We start from the raw sequence: 13,073 nt of genomic DNA on the forward strand, positions 1-13,073 counted from the left end.
TGAGGATTTTACAATTCCAGTGGATACACAGAGCTGATGAAGCTGCACTGATTGCAAAAGAGTGAAGAGGGTAGTGCTCAGAAGGTAGCCACAGCTTGGGCAGAAACAATGCAACTGGAGAGGCAATTAGAGCTGGTCTCATGAGTTTTCTCTTGGAGATAGAGAGGGTAGCCGATGGATGGGTTAGATTAAGAGATCAGATTTTTTATCATGGGGGTAAGAAGGCCAACAGCAGTACAAGCAATGATACATTTCTATCAGACATGAACATTCAGCTCTTCTAAAGCTGGATCAGAAAAATGAGATTGCACTCAGATTAAAGAAAGTTTTAGTACAGGGTTGGGAAGCAAAATTTACAATATTTTGAGGCAGGGATTGAAAGACAGTGTATGACCAATTAGTTTATTGAAAGTCATGAGAATTTATTTGCCACAAGAAAATTTACATAATAGAAAATGTTTTTATTCTATGTGTCCTCCTTCTTTCTCAATAACTGCCTTCACACGCTTCCTGAAACTTGCGCAAGTGTTCCTCAAATATTCGGGTGACAACTTCTCCCATTCTTCTTTAATAGTATCTTCCAGACTTTCTCGTAATAGTTTTGCTCATAGTCATTCTCTTCTTTACAATATAAACAGTCTTTATGGACACTCCAACTATTTTTGAAATCTCCTTTGGTGTGACAAGTGCATTCAGCAAATCACACACTCTTTGACGTTTGCTTTCCTGATTACTCATATGGGCAAAAGTTTCTGAAATGGTATGGATAATAGTGTTAGGTATGATTATGACATCAATATATGTTTGGTTTCAAAACAACTGACATAGTGCCTGCTGAGAAAAAACAACTAAATGTTCATTGTAAATTTTGCTTCCCCACCCTGTAGTTTATTCACTTCATCCAGGAACACAAGCAGAACAGTGTCTATCAGAAAGAACAAGAGAGATAAATCATTTAATGCACAAAAGAAAGAATAAGAAGTAATGTTTCATCACTACCTGGAGGATATGCATTTATGTGGGGATTCTCAAGAAAGCCAAAGGATGCTGGATTTTGGCACAGAATAGAAAAGTGAATCCCTGTTACCCTGACAAAGGAACAGAATAGATGCACAAACTAGAGAGATTATTTCTACTATTGCAGCATGGACAGCAATATTTCTTCTTGGTTCAGCTGCTTCCCCATAGTGAGCAGCAACTAAAGGCTCATACTGAGGGTTGGATTTTGAATTGACAATAAGACTGGAATTGAATTGGCCTGACATTTGTGGCCATTGAAACCACTGAGGTGCGTTTGGTTTAGATGGGCATGGTGAAAACATAAATATTAGAATTATACAAAAGAAATAAATCCCATTCCAACTCAGTGAAGTGCAAAGGCCAAGCTGCAGATTTAAGAGACAAACTTCATCTGGAACCAAAGTACCTTTTAGATTTCCTGAATTAAATTAGTCAGTATCATGATCTCTGGAAAAGAAGCATGATAAGGTAAAGATAACACCGAACACTTGAATCATTGAGGGGATCAGGAGATGCTGGAGTAGGAGGCAAAGGCCGAGATCAGTAGAGGCACCTGGGAACTAATTCCCATGAAACTCCGCGGTGTGACGTCACAGGGAAAAAGGAGGGTAACGTGCTCCAGGGGCAAACCTGTGTGCTTAAATTACGAGCAGCTATGTCGGCGTCATCTTCTAGTGAACCTGTAAGGAAGAAAGAGATGATTAAACTGCGAGCAGGAAGGACAAGAGGGCCGATGTGAAGCTGTTTCGGTCTTTCGCTGGGATGGAGCCTCACGTCGACCGGACCACCGACCACTGATGGCGACTGACTTGCGACGTCAGTGTTTTCCTGAGCTGACAGAACATTGACGGGGATGTTGCAGGCGTGTGGTGGACAAGCCGTTCAGAGAGCTGTTACCTGCTGTACCGATGATGAAGGAGCTGCGGTGTGCAGAGGCATCCTGTTTTCCTTGGCAAGATCAGAGGTTAAAGAAGGCCTTCACATAAACAACAAGGCAGGTCAGCCCCCCCCCCCCCCCCCCCCCCACACACACACACACCATCACCACCAAAATTTAATAATTTGTTCCTTGTGCCAGTATCAACATTTCCTGATGATAGTTGTGGTTAAAGAGCAAACGGGTGTCTTTGAGAAACAGCTGTTTCAATAGCGCGCCAAATTGGTGGGTGTGGTTAATTTGTGGCGGGAGTTACATGTCCGTGCAGCCGCGGGGCTCGAGACGCCGGCCTTAACTGAACATAGGCATTGCTTCGTTTTTCTTTGCAGTGAAATCATAAGTAAAGGCTTATGGACCGTTTCCATTGGTAGCCAGTCATTACACGTGCATTCTGTAACAGCTGTTTTTCCCGTCTTTTTATACTTAATTGGTTTGCATATTCTGCTGAAACCTCTGAATTTATGATTACAGATCTTTTCTTGATTATTGAAAAGAGGTGTAGCCTATGCTGGTCATATTCCATCTTGTTGTCCTTTATCCTAATTGTTGTTTGAACGCATCCAGCAGTTGGTTTTTCTCTTGTGTTTATATATAGCTCTTTGTTTTCCGTATAAACAGTTCTAACGCATCCTAAATGACTACTCTTAAAATCTCATACAATTCACCTGGCATCAGCTCCTGAAAAACTATGAGAGTGAGGTTATTTAAGTCTATAAAGCCCCTGCCCCATGAGAGGTGTAGTCATGCAGTTGTGATGCATTATACAGGCTTGTGTGCCGTTGTCGGTGGAGTATTTACTGTACCTTAATTTTACAATGCTTTTAAACCACAGTAATCTAATTTATGCTTAATATTTAATCTCTACTTCTTATAATAATAATAATAATAATAATAATAATAATAATAATAATAATTTTAATTACAGTTATAACCTTTAACATCTCAGAAATACTGGAATACATTCATCTGTTTTTAGATTGTTTTGATCTCTCCATTTCCTTTTAATCAATTTGAGGTTCAAGGTGACTTGACCCGTTGGTAGATTTGTTCTGCAGTCTGGGGAGGGCATCTCACACACACAAAAACCCCCATTAAAACCACAGGACACATACAGGGGACAGATTAAAAACAGCACAAAGACATAGACAGGTACTTCAAGCGGCTCGCTGATCATGATTAAAACAGACTAAAGATAAAAAATAGAAAGCAGACTAAAATAAATAAAAGTCATCAAGTATCACTAAAAATGCCAAAATAAAACCTGTAAAAAGCATGATTAAAACATCATGATATAATGATACAATATAATACAAGTGACAGTAGATAAATAAATGACAAATAAGTTAAGAGTTAAGGTCTCATCTTGTTAAACCATTTTCAACTTAGTTTGTTTCCCTCTTGCAGATATGTGTTGTAAAATTGTTACCAGGAGATGGCGCCTTTTACTCAGCCCTCCTGCAGATAGAAAAGGACTACTGCGTGGGGATGAACAGGGACAAAGCAATGTGCCTGAGCATTTATAGCTCACTACTTTACGGCAGTTACTGTCAAACAATAATATATAACATAAACGTGCAGCTGTTCTGAATATCTAACCTTGTAACTAATGAACACCCATGTCGATTCCTTTGATATATTTTGTCACTGAACATACTGGAGGGTGAAGCGTCTCAAGCACTAACGATGGATGGACACCTTTGTAACGCGCTGCATTATGGTATATGAAGTCCGACATCTTTTTTTTTTTTTCCACGTTAAAGGACGGTATTTAGAAAATGCAGATACCAGTGCAGAGACACTGCATCTGCGACATCACCAGCGCAAAATCACGTTGTATTTTAAAATCAGAGCAATTCTACTTTCCGGCTCCATAGGGCGTTCTCTTTATTATTAACCTCCAATAGAATACTAACTAACAGTAGGTTCAGGCTCGAAATAGCACAGTGCAAATTTCTGTTCAAACTGGTTTGCATTTGTCTCTGTAGATGTGGCTAACCTGTAACGACAGTGAGCACCCACCATTCTCCTTGTATGACTCTGTTCACTCTGCCACAGTAAATATCCATATTCATTATCCTGAGATTCACTGTGTAGACCCAACACTGCAGGCTACTTGTGTGTACACTGAGCACATTCAGTTGTTGTTTGTAAAACTCAAATTATCTGAAGTTCAGGAAAAAAACTACACATTTTGTGAATGCTCATGGGAATATATAACTGTGGGCAAGTATATTATATTTTGGATGTGTGGGTGTTGTTGATTTTATTAAGCTTTTTTTTTTCTTTTTAAATACAGATCAGTGTAGTGCAGGTCAGAGATAATTTTGCATCATATCAGTAGTCAGTTTGTGAAGTACTTTGTTGTACAATTTACTGTTTCTCCCCTCCAGTGCTGCCTAATTCACAAAGCTGCTGCTGTAGAGAGTATTTCAGACAATATATGTAACAACAGAAACCAGTTTTGTTTTCTGGAAAGCAGCAATATTTTATCGATTTTTCATGATCTTTTGATCTTCTGTGATTGGTTTCTACAGTTTATATTGCACAATCTGTATCACTACTCAGCCATAAACACAGACTTTATTCATACAGACAGAAAAAATAAATAAAATCAGTGCTGTCAATGCTCCCAGAATTTTAAATGACTCTTTTATCGAATTTCCTGCACAAGTAGATAACTGGATATAAATATTGATTAAAAATTCTGCATTTTAATTAGGGCAGCATGACTGATGTCTCTCCATTTTGATATATATATATATTTTTTAAGTTGCCAACAGCAGACAATAAATCTACTTAGCCACTCTATTAAATTATTTTGTGTCTGGAAGCCTCCTTTCACAAGGGACTGTTTGGACCATCTGTGACTGTGGCTTTGATAAAGAAAAATATGGCATCGGTGCCAGACAGGTCACTCTCATTTCTGCAGGGAATTAGCTTTTCTCAGTGCTTGTCAGGGCAGAGAAAGAAGGATGTGAATACGGGATATAATAAAGGAGAAGAGTTTTCTGTCCTACCTGATTTATATAGAAGACATTTACTCTACACTACTAGTCAAAAGTTTGGACTCAACTGTTTTTTCTTTATTTTCACCACCATTTACATTGTAGATTCTCACTGAAGGCATCAAAACTATGAATTAGCACATGTGGAATTATGTAGTTAAAAAAGTGTGACATAATTCAAAGCATGTTTTATATTTTACATTTGTCAAAATAGCCACATTTTGCTTTTATTACTGCTTTGCACATTCTTGGCATTCTCTTGATGAGCTTCATGAGTTAGTTACCTGAAATGTTTTCCAAAAGTCTTGAAGCTGTTCCCAGTGATGCTGAGCACTTGCTGGCCATCTGCGGTCCATCTCATGCCATGTAAATGAGAAGAGGAGTCCAAACTTTTGACTGGTAGTGCAAATGGCTATTTCTTTTTTACCTTTCTGATGAGTCACTATTACCATTTTCCATTCTCCTCTGAGACATAAATAATATCTCATTAAATCCTCATACCATGTTACACTGAAAAACTGTAGTATTTGACAAAAAGCATAAATGGTTACATTTTAATAGAATTATAAAGTCTAGGGTTATGGTATAATTCTATAAATATCAATCATTATTCTAATTTATTCATCACTGTAAGCTCAAACACACACACACACACACAAACACACACACACACACACACACACACATATACATATATATATATAAATGCCCTGAAATGAATTTTTAAGAAAGAAAACTTTATTAGTGATTTATAAACAAAACACATTACCACCATTATCCATTTAGGTAAAATTAAAAAGTCGTAAAATAAATGAAATAAATGAAAATTCACTACTTCACTGTCACAGTTGATGAGTCGGTGTACAAAAAAGGGTTTTACAACAGAGCTGGGCTGATCAGTTTAGAACAGCACATTGCCACCATATTTCACCACCATACATTGGGAAAGAATGACAGCATGAAAGGTCACTAAACACAAGCATACACTACATATATGTTTTTTTGTTGTTGTTTTTTTCTTTTTTTTACACCAGATTTTTTTCTGATTTTTTTTTTTTTTTTTTTTTGTCATTTAAGGAGTGAAAGGGAAGTGATAGCTCATCATAGGATCATACATATTTCAGTTACAATATTACAGTGTTAGTTAGATCGTCATGTCAAAGCTGGACATAGAGAGGTTTTTTTTTTTTAGAACTTTTTTTTTTCTTGCTTTGCTTGTTCTCAAAAACAGAAATCATGGTTGGAAAAAGAAAAATAAACAAACTTGCGCTGAAAGGTATCACACTATAGCATTTACAAATATCTAAAGATGATTAGTGGTTGCCATAAGCCATCTGTGATTCGTGAAGACTGTATTACACAGATGTTTGGCATTGACAGAAGTACATACAAATATCTCCTGTGTGAGTAATGAAGAAAAATGATAATACAAAAGAATAAAATCATAGCCATCTATCTATTTATATATATATTTCTCTATATAGTATGTGTTTCCTTAGAGCAGTACATGCAGCAGCCACTTAATGGAGTGACATCATACTGAGCCGCAAAACCTTGGGGACGTGGCAACAAGAAACAGGCAGGGAAGGGATCCGACAGGAGCAGTCTGAGATGTTTTTGCTCCTTTTTCAAAACCTCTTGAGAGAGGATTGGTGGGATATAGCTATGGGATTGGAATCCCTTGATGCTGATATTTCCAGCAGATAATTACTTGTGTAGAGACAATCTATAAATGTCTACGCTAAATTTACAGCGTACATACAAGCTAATATGTGATTCAACAATCCTAAACAATCAATTTGGAGAACAACTTAGAAATGGAGGGGGAGGGCCAGCCCACTGCACCTGTCTCTTTACTTTATTAGAATTCTCCACCCGCGTAATCTGCCTCATCCCACCTGGTCCTCTCTCATCAGTGTCTACAAACAGGAAATAAACAGCATAGTGTAGTATTCACAAGTTAAAAGCACTGAACCGTTTTGCACTTAAGAGAGACATCTGACAAGAGTTCAGGGCATTGTCCCCCAACTGGGCTTCCCTTGGCCTCATATACATTACTCCATGCTGTTGTCAGCACACCACAATGTTCAGAGCAGGCTGTTCTCAGGGTCAGTCCTGAGCAAGGGGTCAGAGGGGGGCTTAAAAGGAGTGACAAAGCAAAAATGGGTTGGGAATGACACGCAAGAAGCAGTTAAAGCTGAGATGAGGAAGAAAATAAAAGAATGCTGAAGTATGTAATTGCAAATTTGTTGAGAGAATAAATGAAAACAGAACAAGTTCACAGACTTCATCATCACAAGAGGAGGCAGTCAGTGGAAGTGAGATAGTTGATGTGTGGGGGGAAAAAAGGCAGTTGATGGAGGAGAGGATGGCTCGTGGCAGCTTAGGGCAAGTACAAGCAGGTGAGCAGTTGTAAACTCAAGGTATCAGGTAAGGACTGGTTGCTACCAAACATTCAAAGCAGAAAGCATTAGGCTTTGCTGCAGCAGGGGGAGAGGAGGTGGTGTTATCAAAAATTCTAGACTCCTATTACTCTGCAAAGTATCATGAGAGTCCTCTGACTTAAAGCGGAGTCACAAGCCAGCTTCACTGGATTCTCCCGCAGATCTTGGGGAGAATGCGTAGTATCCTCCCATCTTTCCACCTCTCTGGTGCTCTCTTCATTACTCATTTGGCGTTCTGGCTGGAAATGCAGCTCTCTGTGTCCTTTCAAATGCAATAAGCAAATACAGAGTGATCGCAAAGGATGCTGCTTCCATCCTGAGAGAGTTGATGTACATGTGCACTGCAGAGGTGACTGTGCAGGGCAAAAAGCTTGCAGTGTCTAGTTTCAAGCACATTTCTTTGATGTCAGTTGAATTCTCTCCATTTTATTTCTCCGTATCTCCAGTTGTCAAGTGCTTTCCATGTCCATTACATAATAGTAAATATATGTATCTGTGTTTGGATGTTTGTGTTGGCGAGCATGCGTGTGTGTGCATGTGTTTTCATTGAGATTTCAGGAAACACTGTTGGTAATTACAAGAGGAATCTGCAGCAGTGTCATGTAAGCCTAAGTTTCAGTGACTCTCTCCTGTGCTATTTACAAGTAGTGTGTGTCCAGCTCCAGATATCATACATCTGTCTCAATCTTCTTTGTCTTTCTTCTTTTCCTTGGCTGGCACAGAACTTTATGTGGTTCTTGTACAAAGTATTTGTCTTCTCTCAGAGAGAATGGTTTTGGGGAGGGGGTAAGACAGAGGTGCCAACATGCCCAGTGGGTTAAAGGAGAGACAAATCTAGATCAGGGCAAAGACGAGTCCTTAATTGAAAGGATTATTTGGGTTGACTGGTGTATAGGCACAAAAGGGCATGGGGGAAAGTTAATAATTTTATTGTTTATCAAGGCAAAAATCAATAATTTACCTCAGAGATTAGAGGTAAAGCAAATCTCGATAAGGCCAGGTTCTCAAAAGAAAAGCTTTAAAATATTATCAGTGAATGAAACTGCAAACCTCTATGAGTTTTCACATATTCTTTTTGCCCAAAGGACTTTGGTTGGTACCTCTGTTTTAACAACACCCTTTTCTTCATTCCTGTTTTCTCTTTCTGCTCCTCTACTCATCTCCATCATCCTTTCCCTTATCCTTCTTGTCTTTCTTCTCCTTCTTCTTCTTTTTCTTCTTCTTGGCCTCCTCCTTCTTACCGAAGGTGATGAAATCACTCTTGTCATCGTCACCTCCCTGGTTCTGTCTGATGGATATTATGGCGGGGGAGCCTGGGATGATGAATGCTTCTGGGGGAACCTCGCCAGGCTTTAGGTGTTGTGGGGGTGCACCAGGACCTCCGGGGCCATAGCGAAAGTGCCAACTGTTGCTATCTACACCAGCACCCATTGGGGGGGACACCTCTCCCCCTTCAGCATCTGAAATTAATGAAGAAAAATCAAAATTGGTTATTATTTGTTATATATTGGATTCAAATGGGTGCATTTTGAGAAAAAATTAAGGAATTCATCAAATGTTCTATAAAAATGTAATTTATGTTGTATTACTTGTAACTGCAGCTGGGAATTTTGTCCATATTTATCTCTATTACAACATCTTGATTAGTATTCCAAGTGTAGCGCTATCAAAAAAATTGCGGCAATGAACTAAACTTATAAACCTATGTGTCTTGCAGAATATGCCTTTCAAAGGCAGTCTTGAAATGAACCGTAGGAAACTGAAGGAAAAGCTATGTAAATTTTTCATTTTAAAGGCACGTGTGTTAAACATTAAAAGTAAGACATTTTTAATGAATTCTACAGTAGTCACTTAAGGAGTCTTATAATAATTTGTTTCATTCAATGAGAATGGCCGTGAAATGCCATGGAAAGAAGGAAGGTGGTTGAAATTCATGGTAAATTTCTAGAGGGAGATTGTGAAATACTAATAAATCAAAGGTTCCCTCCTGGCTACACTTAATATCTGCTGACAAAATGGACACTATAAACCTTTCATAGAATGTTAAAAGATGAAAAAGGCCAACAAATAATTTGACTAGATTTTACTATTACTTGTTATTTTACTAAATTTAACTAAACTCTATCCATAAAAAGGGCATTTTAGTTTTATACCAGAATGTGTTTCTGGCTGCATATGTTCCTTTCATAGTCAATTTTAGTTTCCCAGAGGTTTTCGCAGTAAGTTGTCCATTACAATGACTCAAAACAACTAAGACGTAATTCAGGAGTCCTGTAGGTTTCATTCACCTTACATTTCGATTAAGACAGTAAAAACAAATAAACAAAATGTACTTTTACTTGAACTATGATTATAAAATGGTTTCAAAAGTACCATGCCAATATTCAGTTACTTCAGTTGTAATAGTCAGCATAAAAGAGTGAATCCACCTTTACTTCATGGTTTCATATGTATTTGTCATAATTTTTATGTTTGTGCAGTATTTCACAGAGGTAAGCCTGCCTCTTCTGTGTCCCTTCCTTCACAGCAATGACCTACTTGCTTCTTGCATTCCTTTCATTTCTCTAACTCTTTTTCTGAGTTCTTTCCAAAGGGAAGATTAAGTAAGCAGAGTGCCATCCAACCAGAAGGAATTGTGTCTGGAAGAAGTAACCTGACCTCATGTGACATCCAGGGCAAAGAATACCACCTTCCACTCATAGCTTACCCTTCTATTATCCAGTCTGCTTCAAAGTATAGTGTAATTTACAATCACTTCAATTATTCTATTCCTTGCTTTTCAGCAATATTTTTTTTCTGTTTTCCCTTCCATATTTCTCAATTTTAAGTTACCAACTCTGTGAAGTGTGCTTACACTAATGGATTCAGGGATCTAATCCAAACTGAACATGACGTCTTTTTCTTGGCATACAATCCTCATCAGTTATAGAGGCACACATTGCTGCTTAAGTCCTCCATCTGCAGAGAACCTCACCACACTGAGGCAGACTGAACCAAACTGCTATGTCATGTTTCGAACTAAAAGACAAATGCAACTGAAGTGAAAATTCTAGTCAGTATTAAGGTCCTATCAAACGAACATCATTTATCAAGCGGGTTCATTTTTTTAGCTAAAGATCTCTATTTTATGGTTGTCCTTTTTAAAATACCACTTACACTGTAAAGGAGAAGTTCCAAACCTTATGCTAGGCTGCATTCAATTAGCAAAAAGACAAGCAAAAGACTGTCTATTACTTTGAGAAATTAAAATTTTGAATAATGAACAATAATAATTAACCCATTTGTGAATTCATACACTGGCCACATTTAGAAAGACAATCTGTGACCTGTTACCGAGAAATTACTATTTATTCATAATTTACCTAAATCAGTATGGAGCACCACAAGTTGTAAATAACAGTGTTAGTATTAAATACATAAAATAAAGTCTTGTGATTACATCTGGCTTGTTATTTGAAAAAATAAGTCAGCATTTTGGGTGATTCATACAATGGTAAAGAGTCGTCCACGTGTTACTGTGGCAGCCTGTCCATGTGTTACCACATTCTCATGTCAATAAAACAGAGACTTTTCAATATTTTACACCAAAATTTATTTTCAGCATAGTTGAACATAATATCTAAAAGGTTTTGTCTTGATATCAATTTCTGTTGAGAACCACTTTTTTTTTTTTAATGTTTACATAAAGCTTACAAAATTTATGTTCGTTTTAAAGAGGTCATATTTAGCTAAACCCCCTTATATTAGTCTTTAAAAAAATTGTGTATTTGGGGACCCTAACAGTTCATAAAGTTTGAATTTTAATCCTCCAGGTGCTGCAAAGCTATCTTTATATTTATTCCGGCAAAAATCAAGTGGACTTCTACAACCCATTTCAATTCCTTCCTCATTTGTTACATTTTATAAGTAGTTACATCTTGACATTTGCACTTTAAAGGTCAAGACTTCTGACAAACATTTCTCAGAGTACCCCATAATTGTGTGTCAGTGGCAGTGGTTGTAGTTCATACTGAAAATATGTCCAAACTTCGAGCCGATTACCTAAAATGTTCAGTTGTTGGTTGAATGGGACAGAGCAGCACAGCCAACAACCCGGAGGGGGTGGGGTGTGAAGTGGCTCATGTGCACTTAAAGGGCTGGCACTAAAATGCCTTTCTTGTGTCATTACTCAAAAATAAGGTTGAATATGGGCCTGTGGAGTTGAATTAATGAAGAATTCAGACCCAAGCATAGCATTTACAGTTTATGTAGACCACAGGAAAATGTTTTAAAATCCATAATTCCATTTCAAAAAGCAAAATATCACTCCTTTAAGGCCTCGTGTTACTGAGCAGTAATTAGACATTTTTCATCTAAAAATTTTATCTCTCCAAATTTTGTTACACATAATGTTAAATTTCTTTTAAATACCTATTCAAATATGTATAATACATGCATATAAGCTTATATGACAGAGACTGTTGAACACAAAATGTGTCCATGTGTTACCGCTTGATTGGACCCATTAATAAAGTAATTGTGATTTGTAATAAACATTTCATGCTTACAGAGCAGTCAGTTAATACATAAAATGAGAAAGCAATCAGTCGATAATTTAATATTTAGAATAATTAGTAGCCACAGTTCCCTTTGAGTGTAATTTTCAATGTCATGTTAAATTTCCTTACAAATATTTAAAAATCAGGCACCATACGAGAATTAGGTGGGTCATGAATTGTTGCACATCTCTGTTCCCCAAAAAGTTTTCATTCTTTCACCAACTTTGACAACATTGCTCCAAGTGTTACAGCGAGAACATAGAATTTGACAGAGTCTATAAAGATCAAGAAAACTTCCTCTACATGTGGACACAGAGACAGCTACAATCACATTCATTTACAAGACAAGAGTCTTCCTACAGTTGATATGTCGTCTTCCGATTCTCTCAGCCAAAAAAATGACCCTGATTCAACTGGCTCAAATAAAGAAACTTTAATGAAGAGAAAGCACAATTAATGTAATAAAAATTATGAACTGATGAGTGCTTCACTGCTTTTTTTAAATTATCTTACTTAATGTGGGAACTTGATGAGGCACCGGTGCCCTAATGAAAACTTTCACAAACAAAATGCCCTCAAGAGTGATGAGTCATTCTGAAAGCAGACAGAAGTAACAGGGTAAGGCAGGTGGCTCTTTAAAAAGACAATGTTGTCCATCACTCTGACACATGATTTAACGTGGAAAGGCAGCTATCCCCTCTCTAATAAACTGTCTATGTCCTCCCGACATGTCTCTTTATATATCATTTCTCATCTTCTCTTTTATTATTCCTTGCACATTCCTCCTCTCTCACTTCAGGATGGCAACAAATTTAAATCGCCTAACATTGATCTTTACACAGTCACTGTTTTTATTGGATTTGCCAATCTCTGTTGCAGAGCAAAACACTCAGTATTCTCTCTTCTTCTGTTTCTCTTGCACAACCTCCTTCCTTCTCTCTTCTGTGCCACCCTCTCTCTCTAAGACTCATTTCCCTTGACCTTTTGTCTAATCTAGTGTGAAAAGTCAGCCAGCCAACACCCACCCCTTCCAGTTATTGACAAAAGTCTTAATCATGCTTATCAATGTTTATGGTAATATTAATGTGATCGGCTTTTAAACAGCTCATTGGCACACACACATTAGAGA

At 37.6% G+C, this 13,073-nt stretch overlaps 1 protein-coding gene across 12 annotated transcripts in view; it reads right to left on the reverse strand.

The window, feature by feature from the left end:
- Window positions 1–5,989: 5,989 nt before the first annotated feature.
- LOC115427645 (protocadherin alpha-C2-like) overlaps window positions 5,990–13,073 on the reverse strand; it is a 159,913-nt gene continuing 152,829 nt past the window's right edge. For all 12 annotated transcript variants that reach the window (XM_030146276.1, XM_030146280.1, XM_030146278.1 and 9 more), the window contains one exon: window positions 5,990–8,866. In XM_030146276.1, the coding sequence (XP_030002136.1) occupies window positions 8,559–8,866 (308 nt within the window). In that variant the 3' untranslated portion in view covers window positions 5,990–8,558. The remainder of the gene's footprint in view (window positions 8,867–13,073) is intronic.

The sequence above is a fragment of the Sphaeramia orbicularis genome, chromosome 10, assembly GCF_902148855.1.
Source record: "Sphaeramia orbicularis chromosome 10, fSphaOr1.1, whole genome shotgun sequence".
NCBI lineage: Eukaryota > Metazoa > Chordata > Actinopteri > Kurtiformes > Apogonidae > Sphaeramia > Sphaeramia orbicularis.